General features: G+C 47.2%; 1 protein-coding gene across 10 annotated transcripts in view; it reads left to right on the top strand.

Annotated features, from left to right (window-relative positions):
• The first annotated feature begins 5359 nt into the window (after positions 1–5359).
• Positions 5360–22345, top strand: part of HIVEP1 (HIVEP zinc finger 1) — a 136765-nt gene continuing 119779 nt past the window's right edge. For 4 of the 10 annotated variants that reach the window (XM_086370295.1, XM_086370289.1, XM_086370299.1 and 1 more), the window contains exons 1-2: positions 8615–8753; positions 12449–12591. In XM_086370295.1, coding sequence (XP_086226421.1) covers positions 12552–12591 — 40 coding nt within the window. In that variant the 5' untranslated portion in view covers positions 8615–8753; positions 12449–12551. Of the gene's footprint in view, positions 5528–8614; positions 8754–9201; positions 9343–9386; positions 9610–10581; positions 10718–12448; positions 12592–22345 lie in introns of those variants that run through there. The other 6 variants (XM_086370292.1, XM_086370290.1, XM_086370291.1 and 3 more) reach the window with 6 other exon arrangements.

Raw genomic sequence — 22345 nt, 5'->3', positions numbered from 1 at the left:
TCCTTACCTCTGCCCCACCTGGGAAGCCCAATTATAGATATAACCCCCCACTAAAATGAAAATATGCCAGGGATAACCTAATAACCTGGTGTATTTTGAACTTAAGATATAACATATAAAATATTTTTAAACCTTAAAAAAAATATATATATATATATAAACCTGAAAACTGGTTCTACTAGAGAGGCCATCATGGTGGGAATTCGATCTCAAAGAGGAGAAAGGGAACTTGAAAAAAAACATTATCTTCTACAGAACTCTGTGTAGGCCACACCTGTTCTCCTAGCCTGGATGGCCTCAGGGATGAGGGGAGTGAAAAGGAGAACTCAGACCCCCTAGGAGACAGCAGGACCAAGGGTTCAGTGGCTGGGCTCCACTGCAGACGGTGAGGGTCTCTGTAAGGCCAGATGTGATTGACTCTGGACATGTTACGTAACCTCTAAGCCTGAGTTCCTTCATCAGAAAAGCCTGGCTAACAACTCTTTCTGTAGCTATGAGTCATTATTTTTAAAGTCAACTTTATATTTACAGAAAACTTATCAAGATCGTACAGAGAACTCCTGCGTACCTTCATCCAGTTCCCCCATTGTTGACATTTTCATATCACATTTGATCAAAAACAAAAAGATGCCATGAGTACATTACTATTGACTGAACTCCAGCCTTTATTTGGATGTGACCAAGTTTTTCCATTAATGTCCTCTCTATGCCAGGATCCCATCCAGAGCACCATGTTCCATTTAGTTATCAGGCCTCCTCAGTCTCCAGAGACTCTCCTCGATATTTAAAAGGTAATTAAGGTTAAAGCACACTTAGTGGAGAGCTGGACAAGCAATAAGGAATTTGTCATATATATATGACATATATATATTAGTATATATTTATAACTATAAGTCTAGAGGATATTTTAAACACTTTAGAAATACCAACTCATCCAATCCACATAATATATCTATGAAGACTCCAGTTACATCCACTTTACAGATGAGTAAACTGAGATTCGTGGCTTCCCAGGTGGTAAAGAATCTGCCTGTCAATGCAGGAGACATAAGAGACGTGGGTTTGATCCCTGGATTGGGAAGACCCCCTGGAGGAGGGCATGGCAACCCACTCCAGTATTCTTGCATGGGGAATCCCACGAACGTAGCCTGCCAGGCTCCTCTGTCTATGGGATTGCAAAGAGTTGGACACAACTGTTGTGCCTTAGCGCACACACACAAGGTTAGTGGTATCAATATGGGCATAAGTGTGAATTAAACCATCGTTCTTAAACCTGGACCTGTGTGTGTGTGTGCACTCAGTCATGTCCGACTGTTCACAACCCTATGGGCTGTAGCTCGTCAAGTTTCTCTGTCCATGGAATTTTCCAGACAAGAATACTGGAGTGGGTTGCCATTTCTTACTCCAAGGGATTTCCCTCTGACCCAGGGATTGAACCCACATCTCTTGTGTCTCTTGCATTGGCAGGTGGATTCTTTACCACTGTGCCACCTGGGAAAACCCTAAACCTGGACATGTTATCTCCTCAGTCGCTCAGTCATGTCCAACTCTTTGTAGCCCCATGGACTTGCCAGGCTCCTCTGCCCATGGAATTTCCCAGGCAAGAATATTACGACGGGGTGCCATTTCCTACTTCAGGGTATCTTCTTCACCCAGGGATCGAGCTCACATCTTTTGTGTCTCCTGCATTGGCAGATGGACTCTTTACCACTAGTGCAACCTAAAGAGCCCCCAAACCTCAATATGGTTACATTTAAAATCATTTTCTCTTCTATTCCTTAAGCATTGCACTATCCGAACTTTGCCATTTTCATCACACAATCTACCAAGTTCTCAAGACTTGAAACAATGGACCTTTTTGACACTCCTTTTTCTTCTTTGTTTCACGGAGGTACAATGTTATAGAATTACTGTGATGTTTTTCAGAAACTATAATCTGTGAACTTTAGCATCTTGTTTTCCTCTGGGTTCCAATCACAGATCCACCCCCTTACCAGCTCTGTGGCTACAGGCGTATTATTTAACATTTCTAAGCCTCTGTTTCTTCATTTGTGGTATGGGTTTATGGTGGAGAGTAAGTGAGTTTATACAGGAAAGCCTGGTAAGTTATACACTCTCAGTAATTGTCAATTACCTCCACCACCACTGCGGCTATTATTTCTACTGCTGCTGATACAAACAGAACTATAACAACTTCTGGGACACGAACACGATCTACGTGCACGTGTGCTCAGTCGTTTCAGTCCTCTCTGACTCTGTGCGACCCTACAGACCATAGCCTGCCAGGCTCCTAGTCCGTGGGGAATCTCCAGGCAAGAATACTGGAGTGGGTTGCCGTGCCCTCCTCCAGGGGATCTTCCCAACCCAGGAACTGAACCTGCATCTTTTATGTCTCCTGCATTGGCAGGTTCTTTACCACTAGCACCATCTGGGAGACCCCACTATCTGCTGTAATGGCCCACACAAATACTACTCTAACTATTATTGCCCATACAAATGCTGCTGTTGCTGATGCTAAGTCGCTTCAGTCGTGTCCAACTCTGTGCGACCCCATAGACGGCAGCCCACCAGGCTCCCCCGCCCCTGGGATTCTCCAGGCAAGAACACTGGAGTGGGTTGCAATTTCCTTCTCCAGTGCATGAAAGTGAAAAGTAAAAGTGAAGTCACTCAGTCGTGTCCGACTCCTAGCGACCCCATGGACTGCAGTCTACCAGGCTCCTCCGCCCATGGGATTTTCCAGGCAAGCGTACTGGAGTGGGGTGCCATCGCCTTCTCCGATACAAATGCTACTAACACTATTTTTTGGTGATACAGATACACAGAGTGTCCTGGACTTAGGATGGTTTGAGTTACTTTTTTTTTAAACTAAAAAATACTGCAAAAGCAAGATTCAATCAGAATCATACTTTTTTTCAGTTTGATCTTTTCCCAGGTTAGCAATTCACACTACTATAGTGCTGGGCAGTGGCACAGTTCTCAGTCAGCGACATCATCAAGAGGGTAAAAAAGCAAATATATACAGCCACTCAGGTTTTCACTTTCAGTACAGTATTCAATAAGTTACATGAGATATCCAAAACTTTATTATCAAATAGGCTTTGTGTTAGATGCTTTTGCCCAACTGAAGGCTGATGTAAGTGTTCTGAGCACGTATAAAGTAGGCTAGGCTACACTCTAGGCTTCCTGGAGGCTCAGTAGTAAAGACTCGCCTGCAATGCAGGAGATGTGGGTTCAGATTTGATCCCTGGGTTGGGAAGATCCCCTGGAGGAGGGATAGGGTACCCACTCCAGTTTTCTTGGGCTTGCCTGGTGGCTCAGATTGTAAAGAATCTGCCTGCAATGTGGGAGACCTGGGTTTGATCCCTGGGATGGGAAGATCCTCTGAAGAAGGGAATGGATATCCACTCCAGTATTCTTGCCTGGGAAAATCCCATGGACAGAGGAGCCTGCTGGGCTACAGTCCCCGGGGTTGCAAAGAGTTGGACACGACTGAGCACCCACACAAAGCTAAGCTCTGATGTTCAGTAGATTAGGTGTATTAAATGCATTTTTGACTTATGATATTTTCAAATTACCATGGGTTTACTGGGCACAACACCACTGTAAATCAAGGAAGATCTACGCTACCACTATCTCTGTTGCTACAGAAGTACTACTATTACTACTGTCATTAAAAATACTACCATGAAGATTCTAAATCCAGCAGTAATAATAATTTTCCTTTAAAAGATCATTCTGAGTCCAAAATGTCTCCAAAGAACATGTAGCATCATGACTTAATTCCTTCCTAAGGATGCCCAAGAAAGCTTTCCCCAGGGCATTCAGTCTTCAAAGTTCACATCTCACTAGGAGAGAACACATTCTTCCCATTTGGCTGGGAGTGACAGGCGAATGCCTCTCATTGGGGGCATTCATGGCCTCTTGCTCCCTCTCAAAAGTACCCTAGTTGGGAGGCTGCATTTATATGGCCACCCTTCTTTTTTCCACATTTACTTTGACCTGTGGCTCTAGCCAGAAAATCCATCACACATGTTCACTTGCTCTCACCTTCAAGCTATTTCCCTTGTCTGGAATGCTATTCTCATCCTATTGCCAAAGCATGAACCTTCTCTCCTTCAAAATCCTACTCAGAACTCACCCTCAAGATGAAACTTTTCTGATAATCCTGCCCTCCACCCAGTCCAGAAAGCTCTCAGCAATCATGTAAGTAACTGTATAGCTTTAATTGGCTCTGTTTATAAGCTTCTTCTTGTATCTTTTTTTCCCTCTAGGTATTTTTTCCATGTGTTTATTCTGTCTCCATTAATTTGTAAACTCCCAGAGGGCAAGGCCTGAACAAGGTCGGTGTTGGCATAAAGTGGATGAATAGTCAGCTGAATGGCAGACTGTGCAATATTTGATTGCTAATCTGTTTAAAAAAAAAAAAAGCATTCTTTGTTAGTGCTCTGTTTGTGATGGTCCTGAGACTGCTAACCTAATGTAAAAATGCATTCAGTTTCTGCTAGTGTCCAGCAAAGATAAAATCAACAGTTATAAGCTTTCCATAATGGGACGGGGAGGGTTCTGGGACACTCTAACCTGTAAGAATGGTATATAAAGAGCATGTTATTACCCAGTTTATATTCTTCAGATGGCTCAGAGGTGAACAATCTGCCTGCAATACAGAAGACTTGCAGGAGACATGAGTTCGATTCCTGGGTCAGGAAGATTCCCTGCAGAAGGAAACGGCAATCCACTCCGGTATTCTTGGCCTGGAGAATCCCCTGGACCGAGGAGCCTGGAGGGCTACAGTCTATGAGGTCGCAAAGAAGTCAGACACGACTGAACGACTCAACAACAAAAAATATTCTTCAGAGGTAACTTGTCTCTCCCAGGCTGCAGGTCTATCTTAGAAGGGAAATCATATTTACTTTCAAAACGGAGATCAGAAAACCAAACAAAGCCTGAGAAAACGTACACCACCACCTTGTAAGTTTGTGCTGAGTGGAGGGAAAATGAATCTGATTCAGAAGGCCTCATTTTTTTTTTTTTTTTTTTGGTGTGAAGTCTAACAGAAAAAAATGCCACATGGCCCTTCTCCCCGGGATTAACTAGATTGAGGGTTTGTTCATTTCAGTCCAGGTAACAAAAGGGAAGCTTGGGACGGACAGAAGCTCCTTTCTCAAGGCCGGGGCTGAGAAGTGGGAATCCTTCACCGTGACCACCTGCTTCCCTCCCTTCAAACCGGCATTTAAAAGTGCCAAATATCTGTGTATCACTCTGGGCGCGGAGCCCACGGTCTGAACCCAGCGGAGGCGGTGCACCAGATAACATCAAAGCCCCAGGCAGGGGCCAGAAAAGGGGGGGTGCAAAAGCAGACGAGGGAACGAAGCGCCTCCCCCTAGCATTTCCTCTCACGCCCACTTCCAACCTAGGAGGCTTTTGGTTTCTGCTTTTGTTGTTTTTAAAAATTAAAAGTTAAACCCAGGAAGCTGTGGATCAGAGTTTTGTTTGGTTGTTTTGTTTTTTTTTTTGCGTGGCAGTCCGGGTAAGTTTTCTCTCGGTCCTTTTGTCCGGCTGGGGAAGGAGAGCCTGGGCTCCGGGGGGGCGGGAGGTGGGCACGGTTGGCAGAGCGCGCGGGGCAGGTCTCGTCGCCGGGTCGCCCCGAGGAGGAGGAGGAGGAGGAGGAGGGGATTCGGCCGGTGGACGGGAAGAGCCCGGCGCGCGCCGAGGGCGGAGGGCGGAGGGGAGGGCCGGGCGGCGGCGTGACCCGGCGGCCGGCGGGGAGGAACCCCCGGGATCTCCGCGTGGCGCTGGCGCAGCCGGGCCGCGCGCTGGGCGGAGGGCCGGGGCCGCGGGGCCGCGCCAGGGGGGCGCCCGAGCCGGGCCGGGCCGCGCGGCCGCGTGGGAACTCGGGGCAGGGGTCGCGCGGGCGGAGGCGCTGGGCGCGGCGGCACCGTGGGATCCCCGGACAGAGCCCCGGGGCCCGAGGGGGGAGGAACTGGTGTTCTCCCCAAAGTCTGTGCAGGGAAACCGTGTTCAGAGCCTGCCAGGGCCACTGCCCTCACTTGAACCCCAGTCCCCGAGGGGGGCTCCCTAAGCGTTCGCGCGGCCCGGGGGTGGGCGGTGCAGGCAGAGAGAATCGGGACCCTAGGAGCCCCCCCTCCTTTTTTTTTTTTTTTAGTACGGTGTCCTTCCCCAATGTTCCAGAAGTTTTGACAGTTCAAATTGCTTTTTACCATTCCCATTTCATCTTCTGGTTCAAGAAAAAAAAAAGTACCCCCCCCCCCATTCCGTTTATAAGATATAATTTGAGAGACTGTATTTAATTTGCCACAAAATGATTAAAGGCGACTGTAGTTACCTTATAGTTTAGTTGGAGTCCCCTGCAGTCTGATGACTAGGAAGTTAGAATTGTAGGCAGAATTAGGAAAAGAAACTGCATCTAGAAAATTCGGAAATACAAAATGGGGAAATGTGTCTGTTTCAGAAAAAAGATTACTGTTGATTTGATCTCAAGAAAGGCAAATTGTGAATAGTCCATTGCACAAAAAACTTAACAAACTGAAATGACAAAATTAATCTATTACGACTCCAAATCGCATATTTAATTTGTTAAAAGAGTTCACTGCAATGCCAAATCCCATATAAACCTTGTGTGCACACTATATATTTGTTATGGTCAGGGCCATTGGGTTAAAAATGTATTGTTAGTAATTTTGATTTAGCCAGTGACACAAAGTAGAGTCGATAATCATCAAGCTACCTTGATTTTTATCCTCTGACAGATGAAGTATACTTTCACATTTAAGTGGATTTTTTTTTCATTCAAGTTTCAAAGTTATATTTACATACGTTTTGTGATTGCAGTCCATTAGATGTCAATTAAATTTCATGACAGATGATTTTATCACATCGAAAATGAAAAAGATTGTATTATTTCATTGCAAGGTTGGAGGCGTAGTGTACTAAACATTATTTCAAATTTAGGTAGCTGTTGGCTGATCTTTGCTTTTGTGACCAAATCTAGTTTTTAATAGGCATATTCCTCCCTTTACAGGACAGTATTTTTGGTTACAAGCTCGCTATTATTGAGTATTCCATTTTTAGTCATTCATATTCTGGTGCATTAAGCTTTTCTAAGCTCAGCTGAGCTAGAGGTAGGATTTCCTCCCAGGAATTTTAGGGGTCAACCCTAGCAAGGAAAACCTAGATATCTTTATGGAAGCCCCAGGGAACAATTCAAGTTTGCACAGATGGCCAGCAGAGTGGGTGTACGGTCGTTCAGCATTTTTATTCCTTAAAAGGGGAAAGCATTTTGGTTTTTATATGAGAATTTTTTCTGCATCAGTTTTTTTTGTTTTACCTTATCCCTCCCAAGTTGAGCGTGGCTCCGTTAACCAGTCATTTGTGCCTGCTTCTTTAGGGATACATGTGGAATTTCTGAGCCTCAGACTTTAAACGATAAAGACCTAATGTTCTTTAGGTCTAACCCTGAAAACCTTCGTCATTACCCTGGTCCATCCCCTCCTGATCAGTTTTCCATAGAGTTCCAAGCCTTGCTTCCTCCATTGCTTTTTTCTCCCCCTCCTCTATTGCTTTTTTCTCCCCTTCCTCTCTTGCTTTCTAGCACCCGAGGTCAAACTCTGGTTTATGGTAATTACTCCTTCTTCTTTCTTTCTTGCGACCCTGGGGCCAGATCGCCTGCTCAGCCCCGAAACTCCCTCTCCAGACCCAAAAGAGCCTTCTCCTTTCGGCCCCTAAACTGTCAAAGCGGAGCCCTAAGGGTTAAACTGCGCTCGCAGCTCGGGCTCTGGGAACCACCGGCGGGCACGGCCGTGGCCTCTGGAATAACCTTGGCTTTCCTCAATCTTTTAATAGAACATCCGCCACCAAAGCGTAGTTTCAGTTCAGGGTTAATAATGTGTCCCCTACCACCCTTTAACCCAACACCCTGGCCTCCCTCCCGGTTTTTTTTTTTATAAAGTTGTTTTTCAAAGTTAATGAGTTTCAAGTTTCACAATGACTTTCTCCTTCCCTCCACGCGTTGCTGAGGAAACCCCCTTGGGGTCCCCCCCCGCCCCCGGGCCCGCCCTCTCCCCTCCCCCTCCCGGCAGGGGCGGGGGGCGGGGCTGGGGGACCCCATGACGTCAGCGGTCCGGCCCACATCCTGCTTTAGGAAAGTAAAGAGCCGGTACCGAGCTGCCTCCGCCCCGCCCGTCCCCGCCCCTCTCCCCGGCCCAACCGCCCCCCCGGCCGCGCGGCCCGGCCAGGCCTGCCCGGGGCCGCGTGACCGGCGGGCCCGCCCCTGCGCCCCAGCCGGGCGCCAGTCCCCGAGCCGGCGCGACCCCGGGCTCCCGCCCCTCGCGTCCCTAACTCCGCCCCGGGCCCCCCGCCTCCCGTCGCTGCGGCGGCGGGGCGGGGCGGAGCCGCGGCCCCGGGCTCGCCCGGCCGGGGAGACCCGGGACTCCGATCGGGCCCCGATCCGGGGCGCCCAGCCCGCCCCTAAGCCAGGGCCGGGCCCCGCGGCCGAGCCAGTCCGGCCTGGCCGCCGCGCCCGAGGGTGACCTCGCCGGGGGACGCCCCCCACAGCCCCGCCCGCGCGTCGCAGCCCGCGGTCTCCCCGCCTCCCGCCCCCGGGGATCCCCTGCCGCCCCGCCCAGCCGCGGGAAAGCCTCCGACCTTCGCCCTCCCTCCCCCGCGCCGCCCCGGCCCGCGCTCCTCGCGTCGCCCCTAAAGACGCTAAACGTGCCCTACTCTGCCCCCGGGGAGAGGTAAAAAAGCCCGCGCCCGCCCTCCTCGCCCCTCTCCCTGGCCCCGGGGGCGCCCACCCACCCGCCCGCCCCGGGGGTCCGCCCGCCCCGCCTCGCCGCGGTGCGCGCCCCCCACCCCCACCCCGGACACCCGCTCCCCGGCGGCGGTCATGCCGCGGCCCCGGGCGCCGGCGAGCGCGGCCGCCTCTCCCGCCCGGCGCCTGCGGCCCCCGCCCGCGCGCCCCGCGCTCCCCCCGCCGCCCCCCGGCCGGCTCCCCTGTTTAATATTTCAGAGCTGGGCGGTGAGAGTGCCAGTCGCCGGCCTTTAGTGGCGGCAGCGGCAGCGGCTGCTGCTGCTGCTGCTGCTGGGGCGGCGGCGGCGGCGGCGGGGAGGGGGCCGGAGCCGGGGGTTGGGGGGGCCCCGGGAGCCGCCGCGGGAGGAGGTTCTGTTTGTGTTTGGGGTTGTCAAGTGAAGGAGGGCGCCCAGCCGCCGCCGCCGCCGCCGCCGCGCGGTGGTCGCGGAGATTCCGAGCTGCGGCCGCCGCCATCAGCAGCGCAGCTCCGGGGCTGGCTGCAGCGGCGGCAGCCCCGCCGGGCGTCCTGGCAGCAGGTTCGGCGCGCGGGCTCCGCGGGCGGGGGGCGCTGCCGCTGGGAGGTGGGGGTGGCGGCGTGGGGAGGGGGTGGGGGCAGGACCACGTCCCTCTCCGCGGGCGCGCGAGTGTGTGTGTGTGTGTGTGTGTGTGTGTGTGTGTGTGTGTGTGTGTGTGCGTGTGTGTGCAACCGCCGACCTTGCAGAGGGGATGGCTGCGCGTGCGGGAGACACTTGCCACTTCTGGGCGCCCTCGCGGCCCGAGCTGCGGTCCTGCGAGCAGAGCAGGTACGGAGGGACCCAGCCTCCCCAGCCGCGTTCCAGACGCGGGCGCATTTTCCAAGAGGCTGGCGGTGGGGGTGGGGGTGGGAGGTGGGGTGGGGGGGTGAGGGAGACCAGGCCTCGGCTTCCCAACCTCCCGGCTTTGTGGCTTGCTTTTTTTTCCCCCCTCCTTTCGTTCTTTGCTCGAAGTGCCTGTTTACTCCCAGCCACCTGGGTAGTTTTCTTTCCGGGTTGGGAGTACGCGCCCGCAGCACAGTGGGGTGGGGTGGGGGCGCGGGTCGGCTCCGGATCGCTCGGGGGTCGGGCTGGCGGAGGAGTTGCTGCTGGAGAGGGGAGGGGACGGGAGGGGAGGGGGCGGCGGCGGCGGCGGCGAGGAGGAGTCTCCGGGCTGCCGCGCTCGCCTCCTCTCGTCCTGTTCCTCCTCCTGCCGCTCTCCGCATTCACTCTGGGCTCCTTCCTGAGCTGGCACTTCCATCCCTCCCCCCCCACCCCCCCTCCTGGCATGCGAAGCGCTTTGTTCAGTGCAGCGTTGCAGAGGGGTTTTCCCAGGCTCCGCCCTCCACATTCATTCATGTTTTTTCTCCTTGCAACTGTCTTTACGCTTTTTGATCGTGTCATGTTTTTGCTCCATGTAGTATTTATCTCTTTTGCTGTAAGGGAACCGGTTCATCACTCATCTTCCTCGCTACAATGCTGCTGTCTTTGGAAATACTCAGTCCTCCTCCCCCCTCCCCCCCTCCCACCCCAAGGATTTACACTGGGATGGATAGCTGGGCTCAGTGGGGAGGCAGTGAGCAAGGTAGCGGAAAGCTGTTACTGATTGGAAATTTGTATGTGCAAATTGGAATATTTTTTGTGCAGGTTCCTCATCTTTTAGTGTCACGTGATTGAATTACAGTCGGAGTTCACGCTTTAAAAACTTCTAAATATCGTGACCATTTAAAAGCTTTAAGTTGGGAGTTGAGCATTCCTACAATTTATTCGGCCTTGACGTCTCTAAATTCTCTCTTGAATCAGCAGCTTCGTCAGTTGAATGGTGGATGCTTTTAATGCAGGGCGTTGTGGAGCCGTATCTTTTATAGATCGTGTAGCACAGCGCTGGATGAAGTCCACAGTATGGGACCATCATATTTTATATTCTTTCCCATGCAGTTCACAAATTGCACATAATGTTTTTGTACAGTGCCTGCATACAGCCTTATCAAGGATAAACTACTGAAGTTAATTATAGCCTTCTTTCCTTCTATTCTCTGCTGTATTGAAACCATAAATTTCTAAAACCTTATACTGGTTATTAGATACAGTCTTTCCCACACAGGCATTCTTAAAAAGAATTAATATTTGATATTTTTGTGTGCCAGCAGTAAGCAAAGCATCCACATGGTCCCTTCAAGCACCCATTGTGGGGGAATACTATTTCCTTGTTTTACAGTTGGGAAATCTGATCCTCAGAGAGGTTAAGTGCCTTAAACGAGTCCACACAGCAAGCTTTGAGCCCAGTCTGATTTGACACCGAAATATTTATTAACAGTTGTGACTTGTGCAATAGAGCCTCTTGAGTAAACCCCCTGGAATAGGTCTTACTTCCAGCCAGGAAGTAAGCGCTGAGGGTCCCTGAGTCAGGGGGTGCCATGTTTCTTAGTTACTGACTATGGACTCAGTTCCTTTGCCTCTTTCTCTTTTAATTTTCTTATCTATAAAATGGATAAATGATAGTTACCTAAGCAGTTACCATTAGGGTTAAATTAGGTAATGTGTAGGAAGTACATAGGCACACAGTAGATTGTCAATAAGTATTTGCTTTTTTTTTTCTTCTACAGTATTGGATGTTATAAAAGTCTTAAAGCATTTCTGTTCCATTCTTGTGTCATTGCTTAGCGATTAAATATAGTTTCACATTCAGCATTGTCATCACGGGCTTTGTTTATCAGTTGTATTGCAGGAAGTTAAAACTAAGATTTTAGCTCAAGGATCCTCGAGTATCTCCTGGGAATCTTTCTGGGAAAGAGATGATTTAGTTTTGGATTAGTGTTTTGGCATATTGTATTTGAAATTGCACTTTTTAAGATGTGTAAGTCAGGTCACGGTCATGCTGCAGTAACAAATAAGTCCCAAACCTCAGTGCTTGAATCAGCAAAGATCTCTTTTATGTTTATGCACCATGATCCTGTTGCATTGGCAGGAGCTCAGCTCCGTGTTGTCAGACTTGCTGTCTAGAACAGTGCCTGTTCTTATGGCAGAGGAGGAAGAGAGCACTGGGGGATCTTACTTTGATAACTAAACGCAAAGCCTGAAAATGACGCCTGTCTCTCCACTCACAGGTTATTGGCCAGAACTGGTCACACATTCTGGCTCAACACAGGGAAGCAAAAAGAACAGTCCTAACAGGAGCCTCGAATGGAAAACCACAATAGTGGGAGAACAGCCCCAGTGGCAACCACACTTATTTACCGAATTAACCCAGTAACACAAAATGAACAAAACATGGTCCTTGTCCCTAAGAAATTTATAAATGGGCAGGCATGTACTGTATACAGCAAAACCCTTTTATAACCTCGTGATGTTGCTTTAAAATACAGTTCACTGAATTTTTTCACTCTTTTTTTGTTAAAGGTACAGTGATTTTTCCCCCCACCCCGTGTTCTTACTGGGGAAGCCCAGATAATGACAAAATGACATGTATTGTGTTTAATTAAAAGTAAGTCATCTTTTGCAGGGGCTTTCAGGTCGGTTACCTTTTGTTGAGTTTAGAGCAGTGCTGTATTATGCCATAACTTCTGAAGTGTCTTTTTCCTTTGAAAGTAGTGAAAAAGAGTAAAACATAACTTTTTTTTTTCTTTTTTAGCACATGGATTAATTGATGGACCTTGGGTTTATGGAGCTACCTTTTCATGACCTGCTTTTCCTACAGTTTCTAAGAAGAAAAGGGGGCCTCTGAATCAAAGAAGATGCCTCGAACTAAACAGATTCATCCCAGAAATCTAAGAGGTAGGGCTCTGCATTAGTGGGAAGGAGGGTTTGTAATAAGTCTTTAATCAAGTGTCTCTTCAGTGGCAGCAAAGGCAGCTTGTGAGATGGTGACCCGGCCTGGTGGTGGGTCAGTTCCCCCTGTTCTGTTCCTCTCGCTCTCGCTGCACAATTCCTCTCTCTCAGGAGACGCTTCAGAATTATTTGTTGAATGAATTCATTGGATTCGACAGAATTAGAATGCCTTCCCAACCATTAGGGTGGGTATTAAAGTCTGAGATTTACTGTCTCTCAACAGGTACCTTTTTGGATTGAGGAATCGGAAATAAACGGTCACCTCTTCTTTGCCCACTGGATCACCTTGAATTACTTTTTTTCACCCTTCCCACACACTTGTTTTGAGATTTATTTTTGTAGCAGCGTTATATTAGCTTGAGAAGTGGAGAGGCATAGTTGGCATTAACGCAGACCATTATGTGCAGAACCCAGAAAATAGGTACACCAATGTATATAGGGAAGCAGTCAAAAAACATATATATGTGTTTATTATATATACATTTCATATAAAAATGAGCATTTCCTTTTAACTGTGAAGAGGTACTTTAGTATTAAGAAAGCCAGCCTATTTTAGCTTATTGTTTTAAAAAATTTGTATTGTTCTAATGTGTTTTATCCACTGGGAGCAGCAATTATCTTTTATATTTAACTTAGGAGATAAAAGTATAGCAGTGTTTTAAGCAAAGAACTGTTAAAGCAAATAATTCCAACCTGAGTAAAGTATCTTATGAAATATTTACTATTATAGAAAAAAATATTCTCAAGCACATGCAAGGTAAGAAATGACTTAAATTGGACAAATTAATCAAGAATGTTCCTTGGTGAAGTAATTCGGCCGGTGCCTATAAGGTGGTGGTTGAAAATGTGGCCAGTTATGGGGCTTCCTTGAGTCTGCAAACAGTGCTTGTAAGTGGGCTAGAAGTCTCTGCTGGCTCAGGTGAACGCCTTGGCCCGAGTTCAAATGGATGATTCTAGCACCAGTGTTCAATGAGGTGAGGATTCAGAGGGAGTACAGTGAGTGTTGTATGTCAGAGTCAGATGTTAGGGTCGCATAGAAAATGTTGCAGACTGACTGTGTATTTGTCTGTCTCTTGCACTAGAATCTGAGCGCCTCTGAAGTCAGGACTTGGTCTCATTTACTTCTATAGGCAGAGCCTCCATGCTCACAGCCAGCTGGGGCAGGCGTTTGGAGTCCCAAGCCTAGCTTTTATAAGTCATCTGTCCAGAGAGGGTGCCTTGTTCCTGTTGATCCATGTGCTCGAAGGCAACCTTGGGGCTGGCAGGGGCCCCAGCCCAGCACAGCTCCTTGCAGCTAAAAGGAGGCCACACATTTGTTGAAAGAATGAATGCATGATTGATTTGAAAGTATCATTCATTAGATCATAAGCACCAAATGCTTGTTTTTCATATTATAATATATCCTTGTTTTTTAAAATTGGAGGATAAATGGTTTACAATGTTGTGTTCGTTTCTGCCCCACAACATCTTTGCGTCAGTCATAAGTGGCTTGGATAACCTTGAGCCTCCCTCCCACCCCGCCCACCATCCCACCCCTCTCGATCTTACAGAGCACCAGGCTGAGCTCCCTGTGTTTCATAGCAGCTGCTCACTAGGTCTTGTATATACAGTAGCGTATATATGTCAGTGTTACTCTCTCAGTTCATCCCACCCTCTCCTTCCCCTGCTGTGTCCACAAGTCGGTTCTCTATGTCTGTGTCTCTATTCATGCCATAAAATACATCCTTTATTATATCCTAGATAACTTGGCTGTCTGGAGAAATGCAGATTTTTAGGCCATAGTCTTTTCCTTTTTGTATCAAATGAATGTACAGCTCAGTAGGTGTTCGCTGAACGTCCTCCTGTGGAGGCCACAGGGATGAACTGATCATCAGAGGCAGGCCATGCGAGAGGACGCTGGGGGAGAGAGCAGCCTTTCGGAGATTCCCTCAGAGCGTGGGCGTCATGTTGCAGCCCAGTCTTGGGGGCTGGTTTGGAGAGGGGCAGGGTGGGAAGGAAAGGTAACCTCTGAACTGAGTTCTTAAGGCTTAGAGGTGACCCAGGAAGCTGTCAGGACAACGGGAGTACATTTCATCCTGGGGTAAGAGCTGGCGAAGCCGCTTGGGATCCAGGCTCGTCTAAGTTATGTCCAGGAGCATCAGAAAAAGCAGGAAGGGGGAGGCTGGAGTAGAAGAACTGGGAGGAGTCAGATTATGAAGATCCATGAAATGTGTCTAAGTTCATAGAGGATGGAAAATGAAAGGTTTTAATAGGAAAACTTGCTTGTTTTCTGGAACTAAGATGTTTTTAAAGTTCTCAACAAGAACTTGGGATAAATTGTGTTCAGGCCCACGGGTGAGAGTCTAAAGTGTTACGATCTCTCAGCCACTGAAGAGAAGACCAGAGTGGATTAGCACAGATGATGAAGTGACTTTGCTAAAGCAATGTGGGTGGACTGGCAGGTTGGGCAGGGCCAGGGGAGGGGGCTTCATGGAAGGTGTGATGCTTGAGCCAGCCAGCTCTTTCATCTGAGGAGGAGGAGGGCGAAGCTGTTCCCATTGGGGAAGCCCAAGTAAGCAGAGCACAAAGGCAGGAACACCTTTACAATTTCTGCTTTCCTTCTGAAAATGTGTGTGAGGACTCTGTCCCCGGGCACAGTTTGGGGGTTAAAGTGAGCAAGTGAACGATAGCTACTGAAATGAAGTTTTCAGCATTTCTTGCTGACCCTTGAACAACAAGGTTTTGAACTGCATGGGTCCGTGTGTGTGGATGTTTCTCCGCCGTGGATTGGGTGAATCCTCAGATGTGGAATCTCTGGGTACTGAGGGCTGACTCTACGAGGCCGTTTTATTTATGGGACTTGGGCATCCTCAGAGGGTGGTATTTCTAGAGGCCCAGACCCAGGACCCTGCAGATGCCGAGGGATGATTGTGTTTGTATCTCAGTTGTGGGGTACATCTGAAGTACCACACTTGCGTCGCTTTACCTGTATCCTCTGCTTCGGCTTCCAGCAGCCCTGTCTCGTGAAGTTAACTCTGCCTTGGGGAGAGACCAGCTCATCACTCACCCTCTGGGCGGTGTCCTCTCAGGGGTTTCCATGAAACACATTGCCTCTTTTGAGGCTTCCTCAGAAAATAGCCTGAGAAGTACTTTTCTTGTGCTAGGTCATTAAGTCAGTAATTAAAACTTTATACTTAAATCTGAAATCATATATTAATTATGCTTCCATGGCAGTTTCCAAATATAATTTTTCTTTGGTTTATCGTTGGTCCTTCAGCTGGGGTTGGTATAGTCCCACCGACGTTCAGAGTCACAGGATAAATGTATGCAACTTTCTAGAATTTGAAGTTTCCTTGGAACAAGCACGTATGTGTGTGTGTGGAAGAGTGTATTTGTGTATTGAGGTGTCACACATGTATAAAGAGATATGTACAGGGCTCTGTCATGGAGAAGCATAAATGATTTGCCTGGATTTAAATTAGGCACAGGCTTTCCTGGTGGTGTTAGTGGTAAAGAACCCTCCTGCCAGTGCAGGAGACACAAGAGACAAGGGTTCGATCCCTGGGTGGGGAGGATCCCCTGGAGGAGGATGGCATGGCAGCCCACTCCCCACTCCGTGTTCTTGGAGAATCCCATGGACAGAGGAGCCTGGCGGTCTGCAGTTCATGGGGTCGCCCAGAGTCGGACACAACTGAGCGACTTGGTGGACACGCAAGTCAGGCACAGGCTGTGCTCCCCTAAGGAGATGGCGTTTGCCTCTCTCTGATGATGGAGGTTCTTCAGTGTAAGAGCAGGAGAAGAACTGGTGCATTAAGGGTGGGACATGAGTTTGGGGCGTAACTAAGTCAGAGTTCTCTATCTGATGGTGACCTGTCGAGTGTGAGAGTGGGGCTGGCTGAGTTCTGGTCTCTTCTCCTCGGGCCATGTAAACCAGGCGGGACCTTTGTCCTTAATGCCTGCCTGCATGGTGTGTGTGTCGGGGGGAGGGGGGAACATAGAGCCTTAACGGTGACATTTCCTTTGTGAGGTTGAATAGGAATTTCTGAAGGGCACGAGAGGTGGGCTTGGTGTTTGGAAGAAAGGCTTTATGTGTTGTCCCAGGCGAAGGGCTCCTGGCCGGCATGTGGGAGACCAGCTCCAATCGGGTCCTGATGAATGTGAACGTGACTGTGCCTCCCTCCGCATCAGTCCTTCCCTACCAATGAGCGCCTTCCCGGGTCTTTACTGGGACTCCTGGGTAACGTGGAATGGAGGAACTGGGGACTTGCAGGGGTTCCATCTGTCCTCTTTAGATAAAGAGCTGTTTTTGTGCTCTGCCAATCACCACTGTGAAAGTTTCAAAGCTTTGGGGGAAAAAAAAAATAGAAAATAGGTGTTAACCGTTTTTAGTTGTATTTGGGCCCAGGGTTTCAGAGGCTCATCGGCTTGAAGATTGGAAATCAGTGTGGAAAATACTAAGTATTAACCTTTGCAAAACATATTTTTGAGAATTTGGTGGGGCTGTTTTTCATTTTTATTGGTTGAGTGCATTTGGCTCTGAACCCACTGCAGAAGACGAGGGCTTTTTTTTTTCTGCTCCGAGCTCCAGCTGTATCATAAGGTGAGAAGGAACACTTAGGAGGGTTATCAGAGCGTGGCTAAGACCCACAGGTGGGGTCTGTGGATGCCCATCACCTTGGAAGATGAGGTCCAAAGCCGTGAACTTAGCTGGGGCACACTCTCCTCGCCCTGGCCTTGTTCCTCTGTGTGTCTGATGGACGGCCGTTCTCCATCTCCGGAGCTCAGCGTGCAAACTGAGCATTTCCCAGCATTTCCACGTGGCCCGTCTCTCTGGACAGTGTCCTTCCCCTTCTGCTTCCACTGTTTCCTTACTCTATGTGGGAGGTGTGTCCGCTGAAGAGTTCACTTCTTCAAGTTTCCTCCGCTTTCCTCCTCTCCCGCTGCCACCCCTATCCCTGGGATACAGTGGGTTTCCATTGCTTGTGTCTACAGGTGGCTTGTTGTACTTTGTTATTCCATCCTAATTTTTCTACAGGGACTTCACTGGCAGTCCAGTGGTGAAGACTTTGCCTTCCAACGCAGGGGATGTGCGTTTGATCCCTGGTCAGGGAGCTAAGATTGAGCATGCTTCCTGGCCACAAAATCAAAACGTAAACCGCAGAAGCAATATCGTACCAAACTTGGTAAAGACTTATTACTAGTAATTCTGTAGGCCTGCCATCTTAGCTGGGTGAATCATGTGTCAGAAGAGACAGTTTTAGTCTTCTGTGCTCAGCAAAATTGCATTCATGTTAGCTTTTTAGCAAACTACAGGTTTGTACTCTTGAAATTTGTTTATGTTTTTGAACCTTAAGTAGCAAATTCTTCTTATATTTGGTAGCCTCTGATTAGGAAACCTGCTCTAATACAAATTTTGAAGCGCTCCAAACAGATGAAGCAGGTAGTTATTACTAACTTCTGTTTCATGTGGAATTTTGCCGTAGGATTTCTAGCATTCATCCCCTTAGTACTTTTAGTTAATATAATGGTGAAGAGTTTGGCTTTATGCTATCACGGACTAGCGGGTGGCCTTGGGCAAGATAGGAGTGTTGGTTTCCTCTGTCTGTAAAACAGAGATAATGCATGTGAAGATTCGACGATGTGTAAGCATTTGGGACAATGCCTGACACTGGATAGACACTCAGTCCAGGGACCTGTGTGTTACTTTCGGTGAAAAACTGGTTTATGTCCGACTCTTGAGTTACACACAGAACACCAGGGAATACCTGTGTGAAGCCTCTACCTGCATTTTGAAAACTGCATAAAGGAGGCTACATCCGTGCTCAGCGTTGATCACCGGTATCCCTCCTTCTTGTCCTGACTCCTCAGGGCTTGGGATCTGGAAGAGAGAGGTCAGTGCAGACAGTCATTCGGGGAGGAAAATTCTTAGCCGCCATGCTGCCGCTGAACTCATTCAAACCTCAGCTCCTATTTTGACAGCGCTGAGTGAAGTAAAACTGGTTATTTGTTCTGTCTGTATGCAGTTCTCAGGCCACTGATTGCGAGGTCTTCTGTTTTATTATCATTGCACTGTTGTTAAAGATGATGTCACCGTCACGTGGGAGAGCAGTGACATTCTCTGGTTCTTCACTACCAGATACATCTACCGAATACATCTGGTAGATGTGGTCCCATCTCTCCATTCCCTGGCTCCTCCTGTGGGAGACCGCAGAACCCAGCTGGGACCCCAGGTGTAAGCTCATAAGTGACTGTTTGCGTTTACTATCAGTGTGTTGACAGGAGCCCACTCTAGTGATTGTTTTGTAAAATCTGACTGTGAATAAAATCTTACGTTTTCTTGTTATGTGGGGATTATTTGATTGAGCTTTATCTATAGAATAGGCTGAATTTTGATGATTTTTCAGATGTAATTCCAGCTGCTTGTGTGGTGTTTTTTTTACATTTGAATGTTAGGTCAGCACTTCTGTGCCGACAGCCTCAAGATTCGAGACGTTAGAAATTTTGTAGGGCAAACCATCCCATGGCTTGTAAAAATAAATTCTGTATATGACTGTAGCTAGAAAGGAAATATAGAACAAAATATAGTTTTGATGAGAAAGGTGAAAAAGCAGTTGCACTTATTAGGAACTTTCACGTAAGTAGCTGATATTATTTAGTTTGACGAGGATAAAAATAGAAGAGTAGACTGAATATAGCAAGCCACTTATTTTTCTTTATTTCAGATAATTATTTTTCAGCTCATGTTGAGAGCTTATCTGATGCTTTTTGAATGCTTATTAACATTAAGCAAATGCTTTTCTCTTTTTAAAAGCAAATACAAAATGTAATAATGTGATTAATCAGAGTAATGACTTTATTTTAGAACATTGTTGCAGAAAATATGTTCTGATGAGGAATAATTTTATCTTACCATAGAACAGAAAGATACATAATGTGCTTAAAACCCTTGGTCATATGCATATGTGTTAAAGCCACACATTTTAGAATGCAATGTAATTTAAGTGAGTCTGCGCTAAAGTTGATTCTTATGTTATCTGAAAAAATATTTTATAAATTAATTAAGCACCTTATTTTTTCATTTATATTTTTAGTTCTTTTAAAACATTCAAGCGGTATTTTTTGAATATTCAGTTCAGTTCAGTCGCTTAGTTGTGTCCAACTCTTTGCGACCCCGTGGACTGCAGCACGCCAGGCTTCCCTGTATATCACTAACTCCTGGAGTTTACTCAAACTCACGTCCATAGAGTTGGTGATGCCATCCAACCATCTCATCCTCTGTCGTCCCTGTCTCCTCCTGCCTTAAGTCTTTCGCAGCATCAGGGTCTTTTTCCAGTGAGTCAGTTCTTCTCATCAGGTGGCCAAAGTATCGGGGTTTCAGCTTCCGCATCAGTCCTTCCAATGAATATTCAGGACTGATCTCCTTTAAGATGTACTGGTTGGATCTCCTTGCAGTCCAAGGGACTCTCAAGAGTCCTCCTCCAACACCACAGTTCAAAAGCATCAATTCTTCAGCACTCAGCTTTCTTTATAGTCCAGCTCTCACATCCATACATGACTACTGGAAAAACCATAGAATATTAATAATGTTCCAGTGACAAATGACACGAAGCTCTTCTTATGAAGCACTGGGTGTTTGTAAGACTGTTAGCCATTGTTCACCATAGCACTACAGCTTATCACCAAATAGAGTCCTTTCTTCCCAGTACTCAAATCATTATTTAAGAAGGAAGTTCTTTCTGACCATTAAGCATAAAGTTTATACTTGGTGCAATATTGTATTAACTTTGACCTTTTAAAAAAATAACTTTAGAAGGAAGACTTTTCAGAAGGTTCTTAGATATTTTCTAGAACAACTTTTGTTCTAGAATATTCTAAGGCTGTGCTGCCTTGCAAAAGTATTTAGAAAGTATATAGTGATCACAAAATAGTTGGCTGCTGTGGAATAGCAGTCACAGAATACAAGATGGAACTATAGTAGTCCAAGAGTTATTATACCCACTTAATTGATACAAAAGTTGATTTTTATGGTACTCAGGTGCCTATGTGATTAGAGTATGAGTTTGCTCAAGTTTATTTATTGTTTTATATTTTGAAATGTGCATATTTATATGTGTGCTTAGTTATATGTGCTTGTCTTCCAACTCTTTCAGATTCTCCAGTGAAGAAAAAGATATAATCAGCATCTAGCCATTTAATATTTCCGTATCCAAATAGGAGTTGATCAAACATACGGGGCAGTGTTTGATAGTTTAAAAATCAATAAAAATGATCTGAGCTGTGACACAGAGACTTGGAAGGTGGTTAAACGGTGTCAGCGAGCTCTCTCTCCCACCCCTCGTTTCTCATACGCCTTTCCAAGAGAAGTCTTAAATTTTACAGCCAGGAAAGGACGAACCTTAGATACTTAGTTCATCTTCCTCATTTTACAGATGAGAAAGTTGGGCAGAGAAGTTTAAGTGAATTGATCTCCAGCAGCTATTTAATGTCTTGTTTGAGATGATATTTGTGGAGTGGTCTTTAAATTTTTTTTCTTAATCATATTGATTCCCTTAGTTACAGTTCATTGTGGGCCAGTAGCAAGAGGGAGGTTGTGTTTCATTTTTATGATGAAAAGAGCTAGCCTGCCCACAGGTCTGTGTACTTGGCTCTAGTCAAGTGATTTTTACATGTTTGCTCGTTTAATCCTTATTACCATGGAGATGGCCGCTGTTACTACCCCCATTTTAGGGATGTGGGAGTGAGGTACAGAGAAGTTGTGGGTGGCCCAGGGTCCCACAGCCAGGAGTTTAATGTGCTCGTAACTGTCATCCACATAGGGCTTCCTAGGTGGCTCAGTGGTAAAGAACCTGCTTGTCAGTGCAGGAAATGCAGGGGATGTGGGTTTGATCCCTGGGTCAGGAAGATCCCCCGGAGGAGGGCATGGCAACCCACTCCAGTATTCTTGCCTGGAGAATCCCACGGACAGAGGAGCCTGGCAGGCTACAGCCCGTGGGGTCGCAAGAGTCGGACACAAATTAGCAAGTGAGCACGCACACATGCATGTCATGCTTCTGCTTGTTCATGTGGATAGTAGAAAGAACTCCCCAGATTAGAGCAAGACTTTGGAAATGCCGTTCACCCAGTTACAAAATTCGGGGCTTCCCAGGTGGCTCAGTGGTAAAGAATCCATCTGCCAATGCAGGAGACGCAAGAGAGGTGGGTTCAATCCCTGGAGGAGGAAATAGCAACCCACTCCACTGTCCTTGCTTGGAGAGCCTGGCGGACTCCTGTCTGTGGGGCCTGAAAGAGTCGGACACGACTGAGCGACTGAGCACAATGGTACAATGGCCAGTTACAAAATAAAACTTGTCAAGCACAGCACATAAAGCTGAGGTGACTCACAGGTGAGAAAGACCTCTTCCCCCTCTAAGTCTTTAATTGTTGGAAATCCATTTCAGAGTTGTGTACGTAGATCACAGTCCAAGTTGGATTTGCTATTGCAAACTGTCAGGGGAATTTCCAAGCTCCTCAAGAGAGAAGGAACAGTTGTTCCATCAGAGATGTTTGCTTACATGATTTGCTTAGTAAGATGTAGTTGAAAGTAAAGATGTCTTGCTTAAGATGGAGAGTAGCAGTATTTAAGTGGGTGTCTCCACATAAAGGTTGAAATTTTGGACACAAAGGCTTAGAAGCTGTTTTGGGGAAAATTAATGAAAATATTAAAATTCTAAGTAAAATAAAA

Source organism: Bos grunniens, chromosome 23, assembly GCF_055505025.1.
Source record: "Bos grunniens cultivar Pamir isolate PY7600 chromosome 23, Bosgru_T2T1.0, whole genome shotgun sequence".
Lineage (NCBI taxonomy): Eukaryota > Metazoa > Chordata > Mammalia > Artiodactyla > Bovidae > Bos > Bos grunniens.
This window is presented reverse-complemented; position numbering and strand designations above follow the sequence as displayed.